General features: G+C 55.4%; 2 protein-coding genes across 4 annotated transcripts; one reads left to right on the top strand and one right to left on the bottom strand.

The window, feature by feature from the left end:
* Window positions 1-1,736: 1,736 nt before the first annotated feature.
* TRIP10 (thyroid hormone receptor interactor 10) lies at window positions 1,737-10,586 on the top strand. 3 transcript variants are annotated; one of them, XM_045776709.2, is made up of 15 exons: window positions 1,737-1,877; window positions 3,053-3,168; window positions 3,251-3,307; window positions 4,175-4,322; window positions 4,401-4,463; window positions 4,684-4,788; window positions 4,875-5,003; window positions 5,575-5,721; window positions 5,808-6,002; window positions 7,035-7,202; window positions 7,464-7,573; window positions 9,364-9,496; window positions 9,721-9,866; window positions 9,945-10,066; window positions 10,180-10,586. In XM_045776709.2, exons 1-15 carry the CDS (start codon window positions 1,854-1,856, stop codon window positions 10,326-10,328), a joined length of 1,812 nt encoding a protein of 603 aa, XP_045632665.1. In that variant the 5' UTR covers window positions 1,737-1,853; the 3' UTR covers window positions 10,329-10,586. The 3 variants fall into 3 exon arrangements, with proteins under 3 accessions (XP_045632665.1, XP_045632666.1, XP_045632667.1); XM_045776710.2 differs by lacking the exon at window positions 7,035-7,202; XM_045776711.2 differs by lacking the exon at window positions 7,035-7,202 and having other exon boundaries at window positions 10,151-10,586.
* On the bottom strand, window positions 10,578-20,865 carry SH2D3A (SH2 domain containing 3A). Its single transcript, XM_087867349.1, is given in 10 exon segments — window positions 10,578-11,476; window positions 12,347-12,532; window positions 12,881-12,992; window positions 13,088-13,262; window positions 13,423-13,543; window positions 13,546-14,148; window positions 15,559-15,635; window positions 16,011-16,360; window positions 17,839-17,968; window positions 19,643-20,865. Coding segments are annotated over 9 exon segments (1,854 nt in total). The 5' UTR covers window positions 17,908-17,968; window positions 19,643-20,865; the 3' UTR covers window positions 10,578-11,315.
* Between the last annotated feature and the right edge of the window lie 1,410 nt (window positions 20,866-22,275).

The following is a 22,275-nucleotide window of genomic DNA, read 5'->3' as shown; positions in this document are numbered from 1 at the left end:
CATTTCCCAATATCCCCAAGGACGACTTCCTCTTTTTACGCTGGGTATGTGGCTCCCAGCCAGAGCGCAGGCTTTTGGTAAACACGCACATCTGCCGAGGCCTGTCCTGTTCCAATCTTCCTGATCCACGAAAGGCCGAAACCTAGCCCCAGGCTAAATCTTGACCCTCGGATGACCTATGACCCCGGGCTGAATTCCAGCGTTAGGCGGAGCTTCCTCTATCCTAGAGTGAGGCAACTAGTAGCCCACCCACAGATCCCAGGCTGGACTTGTCGATGGGTTGAACACCAACCCCAGGCTGAGTCCTGACCTGCAAATGAGCCCGGACATCAGCCTGAAATCTAGACTTCCCCACTCACTTCTGACCCTCGACCTACACTGAGCCTGGGCCTTAATCTCTGGTTGAGCCTCCCACCTGGACTGAGCCCTGACCCAAGACTAGGCCTGACCTCTGGACTCTAGTTTGAATCCAAGACCCCCTAGTGGGTATCTGACCCCTCCGCTAAACTTCTGACCCCAGCCTGAGATCCCATCCCAAATGTGGTGCTGACCTGGAACGAATCCCAATTCCAATTTGAGTTTGAAGCCAGTGTTGAGACTCTAACACCGGGCTAAGCCACTGAGATCAGAACCCATGCTGAGCCCCTGCCTCATCTGGTCCCCCAAGCCCTGGAGCACTGCCCACTTTGCAACTTGAGGTTTTTTCTAGCTCAGAAGCCACCAGCAGGTGGGGCCAGGTCCCCACAGAGCCATCTGTCCCATGTGGGCTCCTGGGGCTGTCCTCCTGGGTCCCCCGGTTTGTGTACTGACTGGTCTGTGTACTGACTGGTATGTGTATTGGGAGCCTGGAGGCTTACAGCCTAACTTGAGCCTGGGGGCTCTGGGGCGTCTGTCACATAGACACTGAGGACCAAAGGCAGGACAGGATGAGGGTGGGACCCGCAGGGTTCTCTCCCGTTTCATCTCAGTGCCTTAAAGAGATTAATGAGGTGTGAACAGATTTTATGAGGGAGGTGACAGACTTCCGAGCCCCAGGGCCCGAGTGTCTGGAAGGAGAAGTGGAGTCAGAACCAGGGTCTGTACAGACAGTGAAACCTGATTAGGTCCAAACGGATGCGACTGGAAAATGGGCAGGTGGAAGGGCGAACTGGATGAGGGCCGAGGAAAGACCTGGGCCCGGTGCCCCAAGGACAGCTTGTCCTCAGTTTCCCGGCGCAGACTTCGGGAGGAGGGGGAAGGCAGGATGCGGTGGGGGTGCTAATGGACCGGGCCTTGGCGGAGGCGCGTTCTGGACAGGATCGAAGTCCTGCCATCCGCCCTGTGGCCGGAGGGAACCAGACCATTAGTGGGCCCAGCATAGATGTCTGGAGCCGGGCCGGCCCGCAAGAGCGGGGTGACCTCAGGTTCTCCCAGCGACGGGGTGGGGTAAGGACCTCGCGGGTTGGGGTTTTAATGTCTTGTCCCTTTAAGGAATGGTTGAAGGAAAAGAGAAAAGTAAGAACAGTCCCGGGCGGGGTAGGTTGGGGAGGATAGGAGGGGAAAAGGGGCCCAGGGGATTCGGAAAATGGGTGGGGGTCCTTTAAGGCGTCGGTCCAGTGGCGGCTGGTGGCAACTTTCCTTTAAGAGGGGGCGGGGCGTCCGTTGGACCCCGCCTCCTGGGGGGTCCCACCTTTTGGGCGCTGTTCTGGGCCTCCGCGCAGATGGGGGCGTGACAGGGCCTGCGGGGGCGGGTCCTCGCCTGGAGTGGGCGGGGCCTGGCGGGCGGGGCCGGGCGCGCCGCTCCAGGCTGAGTCTCCCGGCGGCGGGCGGCAGGGACCGGGCGCGGCGGCGGCGGCGGCTTCGGCGGGAGCAGCATGGATTGGGGCACCGAGCTGTGGGTGAGTCCGATCGGCCCGGCTCCAAGTTCCTCCCTTTCTGGAGTCCAGACCCCCTCCCCCTTTGCTTCTGCAAGACCCTAGCGGGGGCTTGGCGCTTTCCCCTTCAGAGACCCCTGGCGTCCCCGCTTTTCGCCTTCTCTCGAAGTTTCCCAGGGCGTTTCAGGACGCCCAGGGCGAAGGGCGACCTTGCAGGAGCGGACCAGGGAAACTGAGCGCGGGGTGCAGAGTGAGGAAGGCAGAAGTCCTGGGACCAGGCCGGGGCCGCCGGGCGAGGTCACCTATTTTGAGCACCCTGGCTGGGCGGGCGGCTTATCTTACGGCCCCTGGGTCCCTGCCCGCCGCCCGCCTGTCCGGCTCAGGCGGGGGAGGGGACCCTCTGGCCACTTTCAACCCCACGTGGGACCTAGAAGTTCTGACCGCCCTTTCGGCGCCTCCAATCAACACCTAGGGGCTTGGGAAGCTCTGGGGGGGAGGGGGCTCTGAGGCTCGGCCTCAGAGCCCCCTCCCCCATCCCGCCCCAGGCACTGGGAGGGGCCGCCCCTAGGCAGCCTCTTACCTCTGCTGTGGAAGCCCCAGAAATTTCCCCTTATCCTAGTCGGGACCTCTGATCCCTCCTTTTTATGGGGGCGGTGGCATCCCTGGGGTTCTGGGTGCAGCGTGGTAACTAGATTCCTTCCCCCACAACTCTGGAATTTCTTTCGGAGGCGCAGTGGAGTCAGTGGGGGAAACTGAGTCACATATGGGGGGGACCCCGGGAAGCATGGCGACCCGGGGAACATGGTGCCTGTCTCCTGGACATTCTGGGGCCCCCCAAACTGCGGCGAACCCTGCCCCTCTGGTCCTGACTCACGCCGGGCCGGCCGGATTTTCCGGAATCTTGGGAGGGGGGATTAGGGGAGCCGGGGCAGGGGGGAGTGGCTCTGACCCATTCCACACCCCTCTTGGCGGTCTGGAGACCGGGACCCTGTAGTCCGGCTGGGGCCCCGCCCCTGTTCCTTGGCCCTTCCCGGGAAGGGGAGGGGGTTCCCGCCGGTTTCCTGCCTCCCCCCGCACCGCGCCGGGGCGGGGCCGGGAAGCCACACCTTCTAGCTCAGAGCCTTGAGGCTTCTCCCGCGCCTGGTCCTTCGGCCGTGGGGTCCCGATGTCGTGATCCCGAATCCTCCACCCGCTTCCAGGATCAGTTTGAGGTGCTCGAGCGGCACACGCAGTGGGGGCTGGACCTGTTGGACAGATATGTGAAGTTCGTGAAAGAGCGGACCGAGGTGGAGCAGGCTTACGCAAAACAGCTGAGGTGAGACCCTCGGGTGGACCACCTGGGGCTTCGGGAAGCGTTGGCCGGCCGGGGGCTCAGTCTTTCTGCGTCTCTCCGTTAGGAGCCTGGTGAAAAAATACCTGCCCAAGAGACCTGCCAAAGATGACCCAGAATCCAAGTAAGGATGGAGAGGGATTGCCAAGCTAGATTTGGGGGGCCCCCGGGGTGTCGGTCTCACTTCCTCTCCCTCAGCTAGGCTACCCAAGCAAGCCCCTCACCTCTTGCTTCAGTTCCCACCTAGAGAGATGAGCATGGATGCATGATCCCGATCACCTGTGCTGGAATCCCAAATCCACTCTTCCAGCCCCACGACTCTGGGCAATTGACTTGAGTTTTCCATTTGCCTCTCCTATTAAGTGAGTGAGGCTCAAGCAGTTACCAAACAAGTGACTCTGGGAAGTTGAGTTATGTTTTATGCCTGTTTTCCTCACCTGTGAAACGGGATGATGGTAATGACTTTGTAGGGCTCGTGCGAAGCATAACTGAGATAGTGCGGTGAAGCATTGTCTAGCCCGTAGTAAGTGTCATGGGAGCATTTCGCTTCATTCCACGTCCCCAGTTCCAGAATCCAAAAAGCTCTAGAAATCAAAAGATTGTTTTGGTAGTTTGTTTGGCAGCAACCTTTGACCCGACCTGACTTAATGTTCATCCCATCCTTGGTTTTTATCCCACTTTATGTGAATATTAATACCCCTCGCTGCAAAAACATTCATGGTGTTTGATTACAGGATGTTGCCCCTGAACCCACTGGGGTGATGCATAAAAGATGGTACAAGCATTCTCTCCCCTTTCTAAACCTGAAAAACTCTGAGTTCCGAAATGCATCCCACTGAAGGGTTTGGGGTAAGGGATATGGACCAGAATTTATGGTTGCTTCCAGGAGGAATGTGTTGGGGTTTTCCCTTTCCCATACAGAGGTGGGTTCTGGGGCATCTGGCTCCTAGTATCTGACCTTGGCTCGCTACCCCTGCCCATCTTGCCCCAGGTTCAGCCAGCAGCAGTCCTTCGTGCAGATTCTCCAGGAGGTGAATGACTTTGCGGGCCAGCGGGAGCTGGTGGCCGAGAACCTCAGCGTCCATGTGTGTCTCGAGCTGGCCAAGTACTCGCAGGAGATGAAACAGGAGAGAAAGATGGTGAGTGGTCCCCTCTTCTGGGTCTTCTGAGGACCACCACCTCAACCCAGGTGAGCCTAACCATTTCTGTTTGCACAGCACTTCCAGGAAGGCCGTCGGGCTCAGCAGCAGCTGGAAAGTGGCTTCAAACAGCTGGAGAATGTGAGTTTGTGGGCATGGAGAAGGGTGGCTCTGGCCCCGAGGAGCAGGCTGAGGGTTGCTGATCCGTGGAGCTACCCGTGTTGTCTGGCCTGGAGCCCCTCTCTCCCATGGGTTTCCAGCATGCCCGTTCCCCCCCCCCCATTTGTGGGGTGATGTCCCCCCAGTCCCTGAAAACTTACTTTCTCACCCACTACCCTCCTTCTGGTTCTGTCCCCGATAGAGTAAGCGTAAGTTTGAGCGGGACTGCCGGGAAGCCGAAAAGGCAGCCCAGACCGCTGAGCGACTCGATCAGGATATCAATGCCACCAAGGCGGACGTGGAGAAGGTACCTGTGGGGTCTGGGACGGGCTTGGAGGTCTGACGGGGATGGAGCCAGAACCGGGCAGCGACCCCTGCCTCGATATTCCTCAGGCCAAGCAACAAGCCCACCTTCGGAGTCACATGGCAGAAGAAAGCAAAAATGAGTACGCAGCCCAACTACAGCGCTTCAACCGAGACCAGTCCCATTTCTATTTTTCCCAGATGCCCCAGATATTTGATGTGAGTGTTCCAAGCCCCCAGCCCGCCCTCCTGAAAGACCCACAAAGTTAACTGACTCTTACACATTAACCTTAGCGGCAATGTCCCGATCTCTAAATCGAAAGGGAATTAGAAACGACAGTGAGCTCTGTCTTTACTCAAACTGTTTTTTTCTGCCAGGGGTGTCTTTGCTTCAAAAAACTCCTATTCATTCTTCTAAGCCCCAGCTCTAACAACCCCTCTGAAAGGCCTCGAATTTCCCTTCTTCTGCTTCAGCCTCTTCACTCCGTCCTGGGATAGGCAGTATTTATGCTGGGTCTGCTCTCTGTTCAAAGTCCTGGCTTCACTGTCACCTCCTTTGAGAAGCCTTTCCTGACTCCCTAGGCAAGGCGGGAGCTTCCTCAAACTCCCCTCTCAAACCTCTCCTGTCCCGTGTCTCTCCTCTGGCCACCCTGGGCTGGAAGTCTCTGTTCGATTTTGTGTTTTCCCCACCAGACCGGGCTCGGGGCTGGGGCCAGTGTGGAGCCCCATCATTTTGCGGACTGAATCACTGCTCCTGGTCCCATTTGCGCCCCTGTCTTTGTCTCTGCAGAAGCTGCAGGACATGGATGAACGGAGGGCCACCCACCTGGGGGCCGGGTATGGGCTCCTGTCGGAGGCCGAGCTGCAGGTGGTGCCTATCATTGCCAAGTGTCTGGAGGGCATGAAGGTGGCTGCAGATGCCGTAGACGCCAAGAATGTGCGTGTGGGGTCCTGGGTGAATTGGCTGACAGGTGGGCAGTAGGAGGACCCCAGACCCTAACTGCTCCCTGCCCCCCCTTGCAGGACTCCCAGGTCCTAATCGAGCTGCACAAGTCAGGCTTTGCCCGCCCTGGTGACGTGGAATTCGAAGACTTCAGCCAGCCCATGAACCGTGCTCCCTCAGACAGCAGCCTGGGCACCCCCTCCGATGGACGGCCTGAGCTCCGCGGCTCGGGCCGTAGCCGTGCCAAGCGCTGGCCCTTCGGCAAGAAGAACAAGGTGGGGGCCGGGGCCCTTGGGAGGGGGAGTGTGAGTGGGGACAGGGGGGGCCCCCACTGACTCAGCCCCAGCCGCCGGGACGCTGAGTCCCAGGCAGGAATTTTCCTCTTGGCTGCTGGCCCGGGCTGGAGGGAAGGGAGGCGGCCCAGCTATTGGCCTGGGAGTCCCCCAAGGCTGACGGGGCTGCAGGGAGGGGGCCTGTGGCGTCTGTCTGCTGCTTCTCGGGATGCTGGGAGAAGACCTGCTTCTGGGATTCAGGGCTGGATAAGGGCTTGACATACTCACCGTAAGACTCCCCTGGAGTCTGTCTCTATCCTGCCAATGGGTCCTTGGGCCCCCGACCCTCAGGCTGTTTTTTCTTGGGATTTTTGACTTGTAATGTCAAGCACATACCTGGACACCCCTGTTTTATACCTTAGACCCCCCCTCAAGTTTATATCTCATGACCCCTGTTACATACTTTTGATCTCTCTTGACATATAATTTGATACGTCTCTTCAGTTTGTACACAAGACCCCCCCAGCTTCAACCCCACCTGTAACCCTTCTGATACTACGTGCCTTCTGCCTTCCTCTCAGCTTGCCTCTGACCTCTGTGGCCAATACCTGTCTGAGACCTTGAGTCCCTGAATGCATTTCCCTGTACCTTCTAGACTGTGAGCCCAGAAAGCTAGGTGGACAGAACCCTGGGCCTCCCTGCCTGCCACCCACCCCCAGGCCCCATGCTAGGTACTGGATATAGAATTCAAGGGAGGGGTCACAAACGGGGGGGGGGGGTAGGAAGGGGTCTGGCCTTCCGGCTCACAGTCTAATGCCCTCCCCACCACCTCCCAGATTTTTGTGTTGCTCTTTGCATGCGTTTTCTGTGTGTGATTGTGCATCTTGAGTTGTGGTTTTCTTACCGTTTTTTTTCTTTTCTTTTCTCCATTTTGTTTTTTCTTTTTTCTTTATTACATCCGTCCGTCCATCCATCCTCGTTCTCTACATCCTCCCACCCCTCCTGACCCACCCCCTCCCCTGCCCCCGCCGGTAGCCACGCCCTCCACTCCTCTCCCCCATGGGGGGTCCCCTGCCCTCGGCATTGCCTAACGGACCCCCATCCCCCCGCTCCGGCCTCGACCCCTTGGCCATACTGAGTGAGATCAGTAAGTCGGTCAAACCGCGGCTAGCATCCTTCCGCAGCCTTCGAGGCAGCCGTGGGGTAAGTGAGGCCTCCGGGGGAGGAGGGGGCGGCCCCAGCCCGCCCAGCGGCTGGGTGGCGGGACCCTGGGCTCGCTTCCTGCCGCCGGCTGGGCCCCCTCCTCCAGTTGCCAGACCCGGACCTGCTTTGCTCTGTGCATGGCCTTGCCCCTCAAGAATCTTGGGTGGGGAGGAAGGTGGACTTGGTATGTCTTAGCAGTGTCTTAGAGCCTGGAAGCCGAGAATCCCTGGTCCCAAACTCAGTCTTCTTCCCACCTTGCAGACCGTGGTGACCGAGGATTTCAGCCACTTGCCCCCAGAGCAGCAGAGAAAACGACTTCAGCAGCAGCTGGAAGAACGGAATCGTGAACTACAGAAGGAGGTCGACCAGAGGTAAGATTGGGGGCAGGCAGGCAGGGAATAAAATAAAAGAATAGATGAGCTATACTGAAATGGTACTCTGAGCTCTCCCCAACAAGCCTCAGGCCCCGGTGGTTTTATAGGTGATTCCTACCACACTTATATGGAAACAGCCACTTCCCCCTCTGACACAAGTCATTGCAGCAAACAGAGAAAGAGTGAAAGCTGCCAGCTTATGTAGGAGGCTGGTGGAATCACTTCCCATATCAGTTAGCGAGAATTCAAGATACTCAAATTCTGGGCTGGCTCCTTTTACTTCACTTAGGATCTTAGATGCAGAATTCTAGCCAGACAAATCCAATGATGTATTTTAAAAATAATGTTTCATGTGATGGGGATAGTCACACAACAGTGTGGATATACTTAATGCCATGGAACCGTACACCTAGATATGGTTCAAGTGGGAATTTTTGCATTATGTGTATTTTACCATAATAAGAACATAGTTTTTTCTTAAATCCAAGTCACCATCAATTGGGTGTTATCCCAGTAACGCAAAGATGGTTCAATATAAAAACATCTATTAATCTCATTTACTACAATAATTGGCTATAAAAAAATAATGCACAGAACATGGTTATCTGTTTAATAACTCAAACACTTAAAATACTAACAATAAAAGAATCTGCCAGATTAAAAAAAGAAAATCTGTACTCACTTCTTCCAAGCAACAAGATCCTCTTCCCAGTCCTCTTCAGAGATAGGAATGACGTTTCCCTTTTGTGGACAGGCAGCCAAATTCTGTTTTGCCATTTGCATAAAACCTCTTGTACAAAACTTTTATCGTACGCAGCTTTTATTGGTGTAAAGTTCCATTGGGAACCTTGTAGTTCCTGAGTCTTTATTTTTATTTATTTATTTATTTTAAAGATTTATTTGTCTGAGAGAGAGAGAGCACAGACGGTCCAGAGGGGCAGAGGGAAAGGGAGAAGCAGACCCCCTGCTGAGGGGGGAGGCCGACATGGGGCTCGATCCCAGGACCCCGGGATCACGACCTGAGCAGAAGGCAGACGCCTAACCGACTGAGCTACCCAGGTGCCCCCTGAGTCTTCACGATAGGGGTGAAGGGAGCATGCTTTGGCGTCAGGACAGGCTGGCCTTGAATTCCAGCTTTTCGACCTCTCTGCTTGTTTCCTATCTGTGGCGTGGATGTGGTGTTAGGACTGGAAAGAAGTTGAACCCAGGTTTGACATACTCCAAGGTCGATGCTTGTGACTATTGACTGCCTATATGTATAGTCTTGGAGGAAATAGGCACTGGGACTAATGATGATAATACCGAGCATTTATAGAGTGTTCACTGTATGCCGTACACTATTTCAGATCCTTTACATAGATTCACTGGCATCCCCAAGTTCTCCTGAGACTGAGCCGGGGCAGAGTCCTGCTTGTCTTGTTTAGGGCTGTATTTCTGATGGTGGGAACAGCGCCTGGTATGTAGCAGATAGTCAGTATGCATCTGAATATATAAAGGCACCATTCTCATCTTTGCAGCCACTCACATGAGATGTGTGCATCATTATCCCCATTTCCCAGATTTGCATACTGAGACAGAGGTCCAATAACTTCACCCAGACTCATAGAGGAAATGCCCAGACCGGTATTTGAACCCAGGCAGTGAAGCACTAGCATTTTGAAATTTAACCACTGTTTTATCTTGCTGTTGGCTCCTTGAAGCCAAGCATTTTTTTTTTTTTTTTTTTTTTTTGCTTGTTAAGTCCTATGGGACTGTTCTTTCTGATCTGTATGTCTGTGTCATCCTAGAGAAGCCCTGAAGAAAATGAAGGATGTGTATGAGAAGACACCCCAGATGGGGGACCCTGCCAGCTTGGAGCCCCGGATCACGGAAACCCTGAACAACATTGAACGGCTGAAATTGGAAGTGCAGAAGTATGAGGTCAGGGAAGACCCTGGGGAGGGGTGGGGGCCAGCGGGCCTAGCTGAGTCACTTCCTGGGGGGGGGGGGACGGGGACAGGGAGGTGTTGGGTGGGGGTGGTGCTCCAGCTGTTTCTCATCACAGCCTTGGGTGTGCATGGGTGATCTCAGGAAACTTCCAGGCCCAGAACGGGCTGACCCCGGAGCCCTGCCCTGGAATTGACTGTGTGACTCCCTCCTCTCAGGCTTGGCTGGCAGAAGCCGAGAGCCGGGTCCTGAGCAACAGAGGGGACAGCCTGGGCCGCCACACCCGGCCTCCGGATCCCCCAGCCAGTGCCCCACCAGACAGCAGCAGCAGCAACAACAGTGGGTCACAGGATAACAAGGAGAGGTGAGTGTGGAGACCAGAGTGGGTCTGTCCGCATGACCTGGGAGGCCTGTCCTGACCTGCTTTGCTCTCCCCAACCAGCTCTGAAGAGCCCCTCTCCGAGGAGGGTCAGGATGCCCCCATCTACACGGAGTTCGATGAGGACTTTGAGGAGGAGCTGGTGTCCCCCATAGGTCACTGTGTGGCCATCTACCACTTCGAAGGTGAGGACAGCTTGTGTCCCCATCAGCTGCTTAGGGGATGGGCGGTCTTTCTGGCTAGGTTGTGTTTACCCTCACCTGAAGCAGATCTGAGCCCACTTCCCCTCCCACGACAGGGTCCAGCGAAGGCACCATCTCCATGGCCGAGGGTGAAGACCTCAGTCTCATGGAGGAAGACAAAGGCGACGGCTGGACCCGGGTCAGGCGGAAACAGGGAGGTGAGGGCTATGTGCCCACCTCCTACCTCCGTGTCACGCTCAACTGAACCCTGCCGCAGGCTGGAAGAAGGGGGCTGTTGGCTGCTGCTTCTGGGCCACGGGGGGCCCCAGGACCTACGCACTTTATTTCTGCCCCCGTGGCTTCAGCTGAGACCTGTGTAACCTGCTGCCCCCCATCCCCCTCCTCATCCCAAACGGACCCGCTGTGCCTTCCACCATTGATGTACATACTCGTGTTTCAAGTCTTTTCTTCCTGACGCTGGGCTAGGGCCATTTTGTTTTATATAAAAAATTCTATAAAGCTTTTGGAGTCTCTGCCTTATTAGAAGATGTACATACCGGGGCCGGCTATGCAAATGCAACCCTCCTTCCTGGCCACAGAGGGAATGAAGAAGGGGAGGTTAACTTGGGCACACCTTGGACAAAAGTTCCCTGGAGTTGGGTGCTTGTCTGTGACTTCAGTATAGGAAGAAAAGCGCCAAACATCCTTTCTGTGTTTACTACGGCTTTACTGAGAAAAGGTAGTGTTGAGCACCTACTGTGTACCAGGCATTCTCCATCCATGATATTTGAACACTGAGCTTTAATCCCTCATGATAACCCTTAGAAAGTACACAGCCTCGCTTTTACGTTGAAGGCAGGCACAGAGAGGTTGAGTCATTTGCTAGAAGTCACACAGCTCTTAAAAAGCATCCGACCTCTGGCTTCTGGGTAAGAGACCTGCAAATTCTTTTACCATTAAAAGCCTCATGGTCTCCATTTGTAAGATATGCGGGTGGGAGTGGAAGGTGGGATAGGGCCTCCAGACACGGGGATTTTCTAGTGTGGGGGAGGAGGCTGTTCCTCACCCTAGGATTCATGTATATTTTTAGGGAGCAGTATGGGTTTTTGCAAATCTCCCCTGCCCAATCTGTGAGGCAGAATCGGGGTTCCCACTGCGTTTGGCTATGTGAACAGCTTGGGGCAGCTTCTTGGTGTCCGCCAGGGTTTCCCAAAGCCTGGGTGTCCCAGTGTGAAGAAGGGGGTCTGTGCTTTCAAACATCAGGCTCCAGGTGCTGCGAAAGGACACTGAGGACGCGCTGGAACTTCTCAAGACGTGCGGCTTGTGGTGCCCCCACACCTCGGCTTCCCCAGAGGAGCCTCTGCACGAAGCCTGTGGTCAGGGCCTCCCTCAGCTGCGGGTTCGGCCGGAATCCTGGGGGCGGGGCCAGGCGGGTTGGGGGCGGGGCCCAGGCTCCTGCCTCGCCCCACCCTGCACCTGCCTTCTCCGCGCAGAACTTTGTCCCAGCAGGGACTGTGGAGGGACTCTGCCCAGAAGCTCTGCATCCCTGAGAGACCCGGAGGGGGCTCTCTGGGTCTCCGCAGGACTGGGGGTGGGGTGGCTAAGGAGCTCGGTGGAAGCATGCTGTGCCAGGGTGCATGGGGGCAGTTTGTTCCAGTGCGTGATGCTGGGGGAACCCCTTAGGGGCTGTGCCTGGGGATGGAGTCACTTGGGGGGCAAGATTTGGAGTCTGGGCCGCCCAGTGCGACACATTTTGGGGGAGGATGAGCCATGTTGGAGAGAGAGGAGTGCTTAGGTCACCAGCGAAAGCGGAATAAGTCAGGTCGGGGATTCTGGAGGCTGGGCTGTCCCAGGAGGGGAGGAAGGTTTGGCTCTGAACGCAACGGGGGCGCTGTTCTACCAGGTGAAGGACTGACTCATTTTGGAGAGAGCTAGGCATTGTTGGAGGGATCGAGATCCTCTGGGAGCAGGGCCGGTTCAGGTGGGAGCGGGGGTTGGGGGGATGGGGGCGGGGAGTGCGACTCTGTGGACGTGGCTCTGGGGCCGGGGGCCAACCCTTTTGGGGGAGGAGAGCACTATTCCTGTCAACACTGTTGGCTCCGACTCGGACTTGGGGTGAGAACTCCCCGGGGGCCGGGCCGTCCCACTTTGGGTGGGACTCTGGGAGGCGTGGCGGGAGGCTCCGGTCCCTGGCCTGGTGGGTTTTTGGGTACCCGGTTAGAACACGCGGGGTGCTCGGGAAGTCGGGACCGTCTGGCAGCCGGAAGCAGAGCGAGCACTCACCTCGTAGGCGCCGGGTCGCCGCCTCACGGAACTTGGGCGCGTCTCGGGCCATCTGACGCGCCCGGTGCAGGGTGCGCAGCAGACGCTCGCAGCTCTCGTCCAGCGGCCCCGGGAGTTCCTCACCCTCCAGCAGGCGCACCGCGGGCACCACGTGCGGCAGCGCCACCTCGCCCGGCTCGCAGGGTCCTGTGCGGGGAAGGGCTCTCAGCTAGGCTTGGGGCAGAAGGGGGGTCTAGTGTGAAGAAGGCTGGAGACCGGGTCGAGGCGGACCCTAGGAGTAGAAGCCCAGAAACGCTGGTTGCAGCCTAGCACAGAGCTGGACTGGGTCAGGGGCGAGGCCCAGGGCGGGGGCGGAGCCTAGCACAGAAACAGGGGCGGGGCCAAGGGTTTGGGTCCCGGGACAGAGCCGGACGCGAAGGGCGGGGCCTAGAGCGAAGAGGGTGGAGCCTATGGTGAACAGACGGACATGCCGGGCCTGGGGCTGGATTAGGATCTGGTTAGAGTTGGTGTGGAGCGCCCAGTGATGCCACTCACCCGCGCCCTCATCCAGTGCCCGCATCAGCGGCTTCAGCTCCTGCTCGAAGGCTAGCGCAGCCTCTGTGTGGCTCCTTCGGAGCTGGCGCCACGTGCGTTCCAGCCGGGACACCTGGGGGAGGAGCCCTGAACGTGCTTCCTCTTCCCTCTTCCCCCTTGCCCATCACCTGCACTCAGGCTTCCTCCTCATTTCTGCTCCCCACGTACCTGGGGCATGAGCAGGGCGCCCATGACCGCGGCCAGTCCAGGCAGGTCCCCTGCCGCCCCCGGCCGCAGCGCCAGTGCCAGCTCCACCAGGCCCCTCAATGTGGCTGCGCGCTCCTCCAGCGGCCCCGCGCAGCCCAGCACGGCCAGCGCCCCCGCCAGCGCCAGCGCCTCGTGTCTGTGGAGGCCAAGAGCAAGGGTCTGGGGGCAGTGGGAGGTTTGTAACTCGGAGGTGAGGGGCGTGGGGGGGGGGTAGCTTTGCCCCTCTCACCTCCTCCCTGGGGGTCCCTGAATGGGGGAGGTTTGAAGATCCTGGGGATTCCAGGTGGCTGGCTCACCTCTCCAGAAGTTCCAACCTCAAGCGATGCCCATGGGGAAGTGTGAGCAGCTCCAGGCCAGAGGCGACCCCCATGGCACCCCGCTGAGCCTTGGTCACTCCTAGGAGGCCTGTAGCCTGAGAAGGGCAGTTAGTGGGGAGGTCAATTGAGCAGAACGAGTATATGGATGTGAGGTGCTGTTGGGCCTTGGCCTGGCTTCATCCCCTATCTGGGGAGGTAGTTGACCAGGTAGTTGACCCACCTGGCAATCCACCAATAATAGGTGCAGGGCTGTGCTCCCAGGATGGTGCTCCAGGAATAGGTCACGGAGAGTACTCAGGACTTTGGGTTCGAGGGGCCGATTCTGGGGACCCAGCAGGCAGAAGGGGTTGTTAGGGGGCCAAAAAGAGACCTCAGCCTTTGGTCTTACAAAACTTCTGTTCTCTTCCTCCTCTTCCTCGTTGGCTTCCCACCACGGGGCCTCTGTCTCTGGGCTGCTGTAGCCAGGGGGGGTTCCTTGGGCACCGGGCACTCGGGGCACCAGCTCACAGTACGTTGGGGGGCGTCCAGATGCATCATGCAGCACCAGTGAGGGTGTTCGAGGTGGTTTGGTCGGTGCCTTGGCATGAAGCTGCCCATCGGAGGCCCTGAGGCTGTCGATGACAGACCCCAGAGGAGCTGGGGTCTTCATCAACACGGGGTCACTACCCATCCGAGGGAGGGCACATGTGGGCACAGCCGAGGCTCCTAGGGGTCAAACAAGAGGGAGTGAAGGGGGTACACAGAGAAGATAGCTGGATGGGGCGGGGGGCTTCATGGGCTACCATCCTCCTGGTTCATCTAGTCAATAACTGGGTATCTTGGTGTGGCTTTGAACTTAAAACTTCATTGATAGAAATGCTACACACTTATCAATGGTTTGAAAATGAACTTTCTTTGACACTTATGTATGAATTCTGAATACTACAGTTTAAATTTGAATTTTTTGTTTTTGCCCCTCTGATTGAAGATGGTAAGCACTGACATACAAAATTAAATAGAAAAAAATAATGCAAAATTCACAAAACTACAAAAGCGTCAAAGAAACTGCATTTATCAAACTTTCAAATGATGTCTTTCATTAAGTTTGTGGCATGTTTGCTTCTGAGGTTATTAGAACTTAAAGCTGCACCCAGACTTTTGGGAGATGCTGTATTTACTGAGCATATAAATAGACCCTCTTATAGGGACTTAAAACCTTCCTATGGTTCTAGCTCTCTCTGAGTAAAGGCCAAAGTCCTCACAGTAGCCAAAAAAGTCCCCAAACCTGAGCCCCGGATGGTTCAGCTCCACTTATGTCCTTTTGGTTGAACGAATAGTTCAAGTTCTTGTTTTGGCCCCAGGACCTTTGCACTGGCTGTTCCTTCTGCCTGGGCCACTCTCACCCCCCAGATATTCACATCATTTCCTCCTTCACCTCTCAAATCTTTCTCCATGCGGCCTGTCCTGACTACTACTTAAAATGGTTATACTCCCAACCCCTATTCCCAATTGCCCTCTATTCTACTTTTAGATTTTACCCCAAAGCGGACTTATTTTTTATTGTCAATGTCCATCTTCCGCCAGTAGGATGTTGGCACCACCTGGGCAGAGATCTTTGTCTTTCTGTTAGTGATACATCTCAGCACTTAGAACAGTGGCTGGCAGTGAGGATTCATGATGAATGGTGGGAGGGGAGGCAGGGCAGACGGGGCAGACAGGGCACAAGGAAAACCCTCTTTTAGGTAGGATGGCCAGGGTCAGCTACTTTGAGGAACTCAAGTTAAATGAGAAGGAGCCAGTCAGGAAAAGATTAGGGGAATGGGCTTTCCCATGGCCAGAACAGCAAGTGCAAAGACCCTGAGGCAGAAACAAGACTGTGGCTGGAGTGCGGAAGGGGCATGGCCGGAGTTATGAGCAAGTCAGCCCCGGTCAGACACATAGAGCTTCTGGGAGTAATCATAAACTCCCCCATTTTTGAGCCCCTACAAAGTGCCTGTGGATTTCTTAATCACCATGACAATTTTGAAAGTCTTATTGTCCCCGGTTTCCAAGAGGTCAAGTCACCTGTGCAATATCAATCGGCCAGTGAGTGGCAGAGTAGTCTCCGAGCCACGTGCTGTCCTGGTAGAACCTTACCTGGTCCCGAGTGGTCTTCTCTTGACCGCCCCATGTGCTCCAAACCTGCGGGCTGACTGTCACTCCGCTTCCTAGCCCTGGGGGACGGAGATGAGGGAGATGTGTAGTCCCACCCTGAGCAGGGCAGCCCCCACCAATGCCCAGAAAACCTTATATCTAGTCACTCAGGACCAGTGGACCCCAACCCAGGACCCCAACCAAGTGCTCTACCCCCAAGGGACGCCTGACAGTATCAGGAGACATCTTTTGGTTGTGACGGCTGGGGGGTGGGGTGGAGACGATTCTATAGGCACTTAGTAGATAGAGGCCAAGGGTGCTGTTTGACATCCTAAGATGCACAGCACAGCCCCCCACAATCAATCCAGGCCCGAATGTCAGCAGCAGGTAGTGCGCACGTGGAGAAACTCCAGGCGTACCAGGTGTCATCAGAGAGGTAGAGAGCCTGTGATTACCTGGGCAACTCTATCCAAGCTGGGCTCTCTAGGAGGGTGTCCTCACTAAAGCTGCGTCGAACGGGTCCTTGCCGTATCACGGGCCTGGAGGTCACAGCCCCTGTGGCCTGGGACAGTGGACGCTGCCTGGTCACATAGCTGCGAACCAGGGAGGGCAGGCTTGGGAAACGTTCATCCTCCAGCTGAAAGAGGGCTGTGGGCCGGCCTGGCCGGGGACGCAGGGCCACACGGAGCACCTCGAAGTGTAGGGCTGAGCCCTGCCAGCGGCAGGAGATCACTGGGTGGCCCCCCCGGGACCTGGAGGCTCGAACCAAGAAGTCCCCATCTTGCTGCAGGAGGGCCTCAGCCTTCTGGGGATGGAGGACAGGGGGCAGGGGGCTTATCCATGAGCCTAGATCAGCAATTCCTGGTGATTTCTCACCCCCATCCCCCCACCCAAGAAAAGCCACCCCAGAGACCAAGTGGTTTTGTACCAAACCATTTCTGGGTTTCTCATGGGCACACCTCTGGAGTACATTTCCCAGGCTCCCTTGCAGTTAGTCATCATCTGACACAATCTGGCCAATAGGATGAGGGTAGAAGCACTGCTGGGAATGTCCAGACCTGGCTTACAAAACCCTCCTGCACAATCCTACAGGTTCTGTCCCCAGAGCCCTGGTGGAAGGCAGAGCCACAAGACAGAAGAGCTTGGGTCCTGACTGACTTCTGGAGCTCCATGTTCCGCACTCCTCAACCAGCTTGTACTGTAAAGGAACAAGCCCATAAATATCTGTGGTGTTTAGCCAGGGACATCTTGGGGATGTTTGTTGCAGCTACTAGCTGACACGGACTGATGCAACTTCCAACCTGAGTAAATGCACGAGGCTTGGCACACAAATATGGCTTCAAAAAGTGCCACCATTGGAGCCTTCCAAACTGATTGTGGCCTGGAATCCTCCTTTATAAAAATGTTCAGGCAGTCTTATGCCAGCTGTGGGGGCTAGTGTTAAAACAGGGGCTGGGGGCAGCAACACCACAGGGAAGCAAAGTGGAGCTGGTGATGGTGGCTGGGGACTGAACAATGCATATGGTGGACACACATGTAGCCTTTCCTACATGCCAGGCACTGCCGCGGGTATAAAACATATGAACTCATTTAATCCTTTACCAAGGTTAAGTGGTAGATACCATCACCCCCATTTTACAGATGGAGAAACTGAGGCCCAGATAGGTCAAATACCTTGCCCAAGGTCACACAGAACGTAAGTTGTAGGGCTGGGATTTTAACCACTAAGCAATACTGTCTCTCACAATTTGATTGGATGCCCAAGGTCCCAGGACTCCTGAGGGTGACAAATGAGTTGGAGATGGGGGTGGGGAGATTTGGGTTGAGAGAGAGATGCCAAGAGTGCTCAACACTGACTGAGCACTTACTGTGTGCCAGGGCCTGTTCTAGACCCTGGAGACACAGTGATGAATGAGCCCAAGGCTCTGCCCTACACTGTCTGGTGGGCAAGACACACAACAAATGCGCTTGAATGAAGAAGATAGATAATGTCTAAGAGTAATCACTGAAGGTGATAAAAGAGGGAGATGGGGCCCTGGTGGCCACAGGTGCCCGGGATCCAGATGGAGAGACAAGCAAAGCCAAGGAGTTGGGTTGGGCGGCATGCCACGATACCAACCAACCTTCAAGACAGTCCCCAGACCCTCAGCCACCCCTTCCAATAGACCTTGACCATGAGTCCCTCACCCAGGACCCCAGCAATCCCCAGAAGTCCCCAGCAGGTCAAGGGTGGGAGAGGCTCCCCATCAGATGGTTCTGAGGCCCTGCAGGAAGGAGAGATACCTGACGGGAGAGGGGGCCGTGGTACCAGGGCTGGTTGGCAAAGTCCTCTCCATCCTGTGGCACCTGCATGGAGCTCTTGGGGGCAGACGGTGCAGGGGCTGTACTTTCAAGAGTCCTCAGTCTCCCACATCTGTAAAATGGGAATAATTATTCCCGCCTCTTAAGCTTCCTGAGTGGCTGGGTCAGCCCTTCCACGTTCCTCTTAGTTTTGGAGACGGCAGCCCATATCCTATCAAACCTTAAAATGCAACTCTCTCTCTCTCTCGACATAGTCTAACATATAAACATATACTAAACATATAACATATAAACATATTCTAAATTAAACAAGTCACTCATAGACAAAAATATATATACATCAGATTTTGTTTATATATATATATGCTAGATTCATCTATACACATCATATAAAATTGGGCTATGATTAACTTTAATTTAGAATTGGTTGTGATCTCATGGAAACACTCATGCATTCACTGGGTTTTCTGCAAAGGGAGAAAACCTAGGCATTGCTTTCAAATGTAATGCAGTTTTTATGCACAGGACATGATGCTACATTTTAGAGACATTTCATTAACTAATTCACTCAAACGAATATTTAGGGGGCACCCACCATGTGCCAGGTGCTACTGAGCACTAGAGGCCCAGCACTGAACAAAACAGGGGCATCCCTGCCCCTGGGGAGCTGCTGTGCTAGCGGGGCAGACAGCAATTAAGAAGATAAATGAGCAGATGAAGGAGTAGATAAATCAGAGTTAACTGGAAAAATAAAGCCAGGGATGGGATATGAAGATTCAAGTGGTGGAGAGAAGATTTTCCATAGGGGGGGGGCGCCTGGGTGGCGCAGCTGTTAGGCGTCTGCCTTCGGCTCAGGGCGTGATCCCAGCGCTATGGGATCGAGCCCCACATCAGGCTCCTCCGCTATGAGCCTGCTTCTTCCTCTCTCACTCCCCCGCTTGTGTTCCCTCTCTCGCTGGCTGTCTCTATCTCTGTCGAATAAATAAATAAATAATTAAAAAAAAAAAAACTAAAAAAAAAAAAAAAAGATTTTCCATAGGGTGGCCGGGGAAGGTGTCAATCAGTAACAACTGGGAGGATTTTGAGGGTGTGAGCCAGGTGGGTAAAGAACATTCCAGGCCAGAGCAAATTTATTTTACTAATCTCTAGCTTCTAAGCAGTCTGTGTGCACACTCAAGAATTCTTAAGTTGTAAGAAAATCTAACCCATACATGGCTTTCCAATGTAACACCATTTTAAAACATTTTATTATTTATTATTATATTTTTTAAGTAAACTTTGTGTCCAACATGGAGCTCGAACTCACGACCCTGAGATCAAGGGTGCTCTACCAACTGAGCCAGCCAAGTGTCCCTCCAATGCAATACCATTTTTAAGGACATTAAAAAGTCACACTTTGCAGAAACATCAGCAAACAGCAACTTGGCATTTGAAAATTCTTAAATTTTGGAGCCGATACACTTTGCTATTATTATGGTCAAATGTAGGTCTCTGACATTTTGGCACTCCCTTGATACTGTGCAGGCCTCAGGCCCTGCGTGTCTCAAGTGTCTGGTGGAGAAAACCTGCCCTAGATGGGAAGGAAGCAGGGGGTCTACTTCTCACTTCCTCCACCCCTAAGGTGTTCTGGGCCTGCTGGGGTGTGCAGCAAAATAGCACCAGGATTCTCTCATTCTGAGTCAGCAGGGCCTTGAGGGCCAGAAATGGGCAAGAAGTTCCCAGGCCCGCCCCAGGTGGCTGTAGGGGCAGGGAGCGGGGCAGGGACCTGGCTCCAGGTGCTGCATACCTGAACACCAGGTGTGTCTCCTGGATGCCTCTGTACTTCCTGTTTGTCAGCTGGGCCAGGCCAGCCTCTGTCTTGAGTCCCCCAACGTCAGCTTCCTCTGTCTCGTGCCCTCTTTAGTGGGCATGCAGGTGGGTCGCTGACAGGGCTCTGGTTAGTTTGGTGGAGAGCTCAGAGTGGGCACAGGTCAGACACAGCCCAACTAAATCACCCTCCTGCCCTTCATCCTTTGGAATGCTTTCTGGATATTTTTGGGCAGGGGAGAGAGGAAGGAAGCAGAATCAGGAAGAGGGCAGGGTAGGGGCCAGCATGGAGAAAAGAAAGGGGTTATTCATGCCCTAGAGACCACACCTATGTGCACACATGTGCAGAAGGGCAGCCGCCTACATACAGACACATGGACACAGTTAGACACGTGTACTCAAACTTGACATTGAGCAAACACTGATTGGTTGAGCGCTTACTATGTTCCAGGACCTGTTCTAGACCCCGGAGACCGAGTGATGAATGAGATCAAGGCTCTGCCCTGTGCTATCCGGTGGGCAAGACACGGAATAAACAGCACACAACGAATGAAGAAGATAATGTCTAGGAGTGATCACCGAAGATGTTAAAAGAGGAATGTGTGATAAAGAAGACTGGAGGAGGCAGCTACTGTAGATAACAGTCAGAAAGGTCTCTCCCACCAGGTGACACTGGAGCTAAGCCCTCAATAAAGGGAAGGAGACAGTCACGCAAAGTTTCGGAGAAAGAGCAACTCCAGATGGAGGGGGGGGGGCGGTGGACAGCAAGTGCAAAGGCCTGGGGGTGAGACAGAGCTTACTCTTTCCATTTTACAGCATCAAGGAAGCCATTGTAGCCAGAAGGCACTGAGCAAGGAGCTAAGTGAAGAGCAGCGAGGTCGGCAGGGGGAGACCCTTCTGGTGGACCCCAAATTCTCATCTTAGTGGGATGCAGTGGGGGTTACGGAAAGGTTTTAAATGAGGGAGGGGCACGATCTGGTTTGTGGTTTAAAAAGATTGCTCAGGCAAAGTGGAAGCAGGGAGGCTTTTCGTGTTGCACAGGAAACACGCTTAGAGGTGCACTCCCAGGTACGCCCAGGTACACGGACACGCGTGACGCACAGCGACCCAATCAGGCACTCGGCGACCCTTCCACGTCCGCTGCTGCTCGTGGACCGACACCCAGATTCTCCCTGCGGGCGGGTGGCCCCACCTGGAAAAGAGAGGACTCCCCCCACCCCAATAACCCCAGACCCCGGATGTGCCTGGGGCCCCTCACTCACCTGGGCCGGGACCTGCAGAGCTAGTGAGAGGCTGGAGCCTGGCCGAAGCCGGAGGCTCTGCAGCTCCGGGCCCCTCCCTCCCCGCCCCAGTCGGCCCCACCTTCTCCGGCCGCGCCGGGTAGGTTACCGATCCAATTCACCTGGCCCCACCCCCGAGGACTCCGCCTCCGAAGGTGGCCTCCCAGGCTCTCACCCCGCCCTCTCGTCCCCGCTCCACCCCCTTACTGCCGTTCTCGGCGCGAACCACGCCCCCTTTGGAGAACCTCCCTCCCATAAACCACACCCTCTTGGGAACTCCGTCCGTCCCTTCCAGGGCACCCCCCCACCCTGCAGCCTAGAACGTCGCCTCGCCCCCATTGGATGGCCACGCCCACACGCCCGGGCCCCTCTCTTAGTCCCGCCCCTTAGAGCTCAGGTTCTCCATACCCCGCAGGCTGGTCCTAAGTACCCCGACCCCTTGGGATGTGGGGAAGGGTGTCTCTCTCCACCCCGCCCCCGAGTTCCTCGCGGGGACACGGCGGCCCCTTACAGGCTGTCTTGCAGCGCGGGGGTGGCGGCTGCTGTGACGTAGAGGTGCGCTTCCTCCAGACCGTCCCCTTGGGTTTCCGGGAAGGGAACTCCAGTGGGTGTCGGGTTTTGTGGAGACAGATGCGGGAAAACACGACGGCCTCCCAGCCCCGTAACAGCACGAGGGAGATGAGCTAGACTCTGGGGGATTATGGGGCGGGGGGAGACATTCAGGTGGTTTCCTTGGTGGGAGGAAGGAGGTGGGTGGGGGGCTTCCATCATGATGCTTAGAGCAAGCATGGAGAGGTTGGGGGAGTGGATCTGGAACAAGAGGGAGGACGGTCTGGCCACGTTTATTGAGGGCTCGCAATAATAACAACAGCGTTGAAAGCAGTGGCCGCAACTAACACTTTTTGAGCGCTTACTGTGTGCCAGGACTGTCCTGCTTCCTTGGCCTGTTTCAACGCATTTAATTTTTACAACGACCTCTCAGTGAAGTAGGTACTATTTCCATCACCCCCATTTTCTAGATGCAGAAACTGAGGCACGGGACAGCTAAGCCATTTGCCTACGTTGACCCGGCTTGTGAGTGGCGGAGGTGGGATTCATACCTGGAGCTCTGGAGCGCCATCCTGCCTTCCTCGCTTTCGTCTGTGCAGCCCCACAATTTCTGATCCCTACCATAATTCTAAACGGTGAAGGTTACTGTGACCCATTTCACAGATGAGGAAATGAGCGCCCAGGATGGTTGGGGATGAAAAGCTTCGGTGCCTGTGGGATCGCAAAGCTGGTGATTTCCAGGCTCGGCTTTCCCCCAGTGAATGTGGAAGAGACTCCAGGCTCA

The sequence above is a fragment of the Ursus americanus genome, chromosome 14, assembly GCF_024610735.1.
Source record: "Ursus americanus isolate L20-20 chromosome 14, mUrsAme1.1.p, whole genome shotgun sequence".
NCBI lineage: Eukaryota > Metazoa > Chordata > Mammalia > Carnivora > Ursidae > Ursus > Ursus americanus.
Note: the sequence above shows the minus strand (reverse complement) of the source record. Positions and strands in the feature narration are given on the sequence as shown.

Coding starts and splice junctions, on each gene's coding strand:
- TRIP10 (XM_045776709.2), top strand. CDS start 1,854: ATGGATTGGGGCACCGAGCTGTGG. Junction 3,308..4,174: donor AAAGATGACCCAGAATCCAA/GTAAGGATGGAG, acceptor ATCTTGCCCCAG/GTTCAGCCAGCAGCAGTCCT. Junction 4,464..4,683: donor GCTTCAAACAGCTGGAGAAT/GTGAGTTTGTGG, acceptor TGTCCCCGATAG/AGTAAGCGTAAGTTTGAGCG.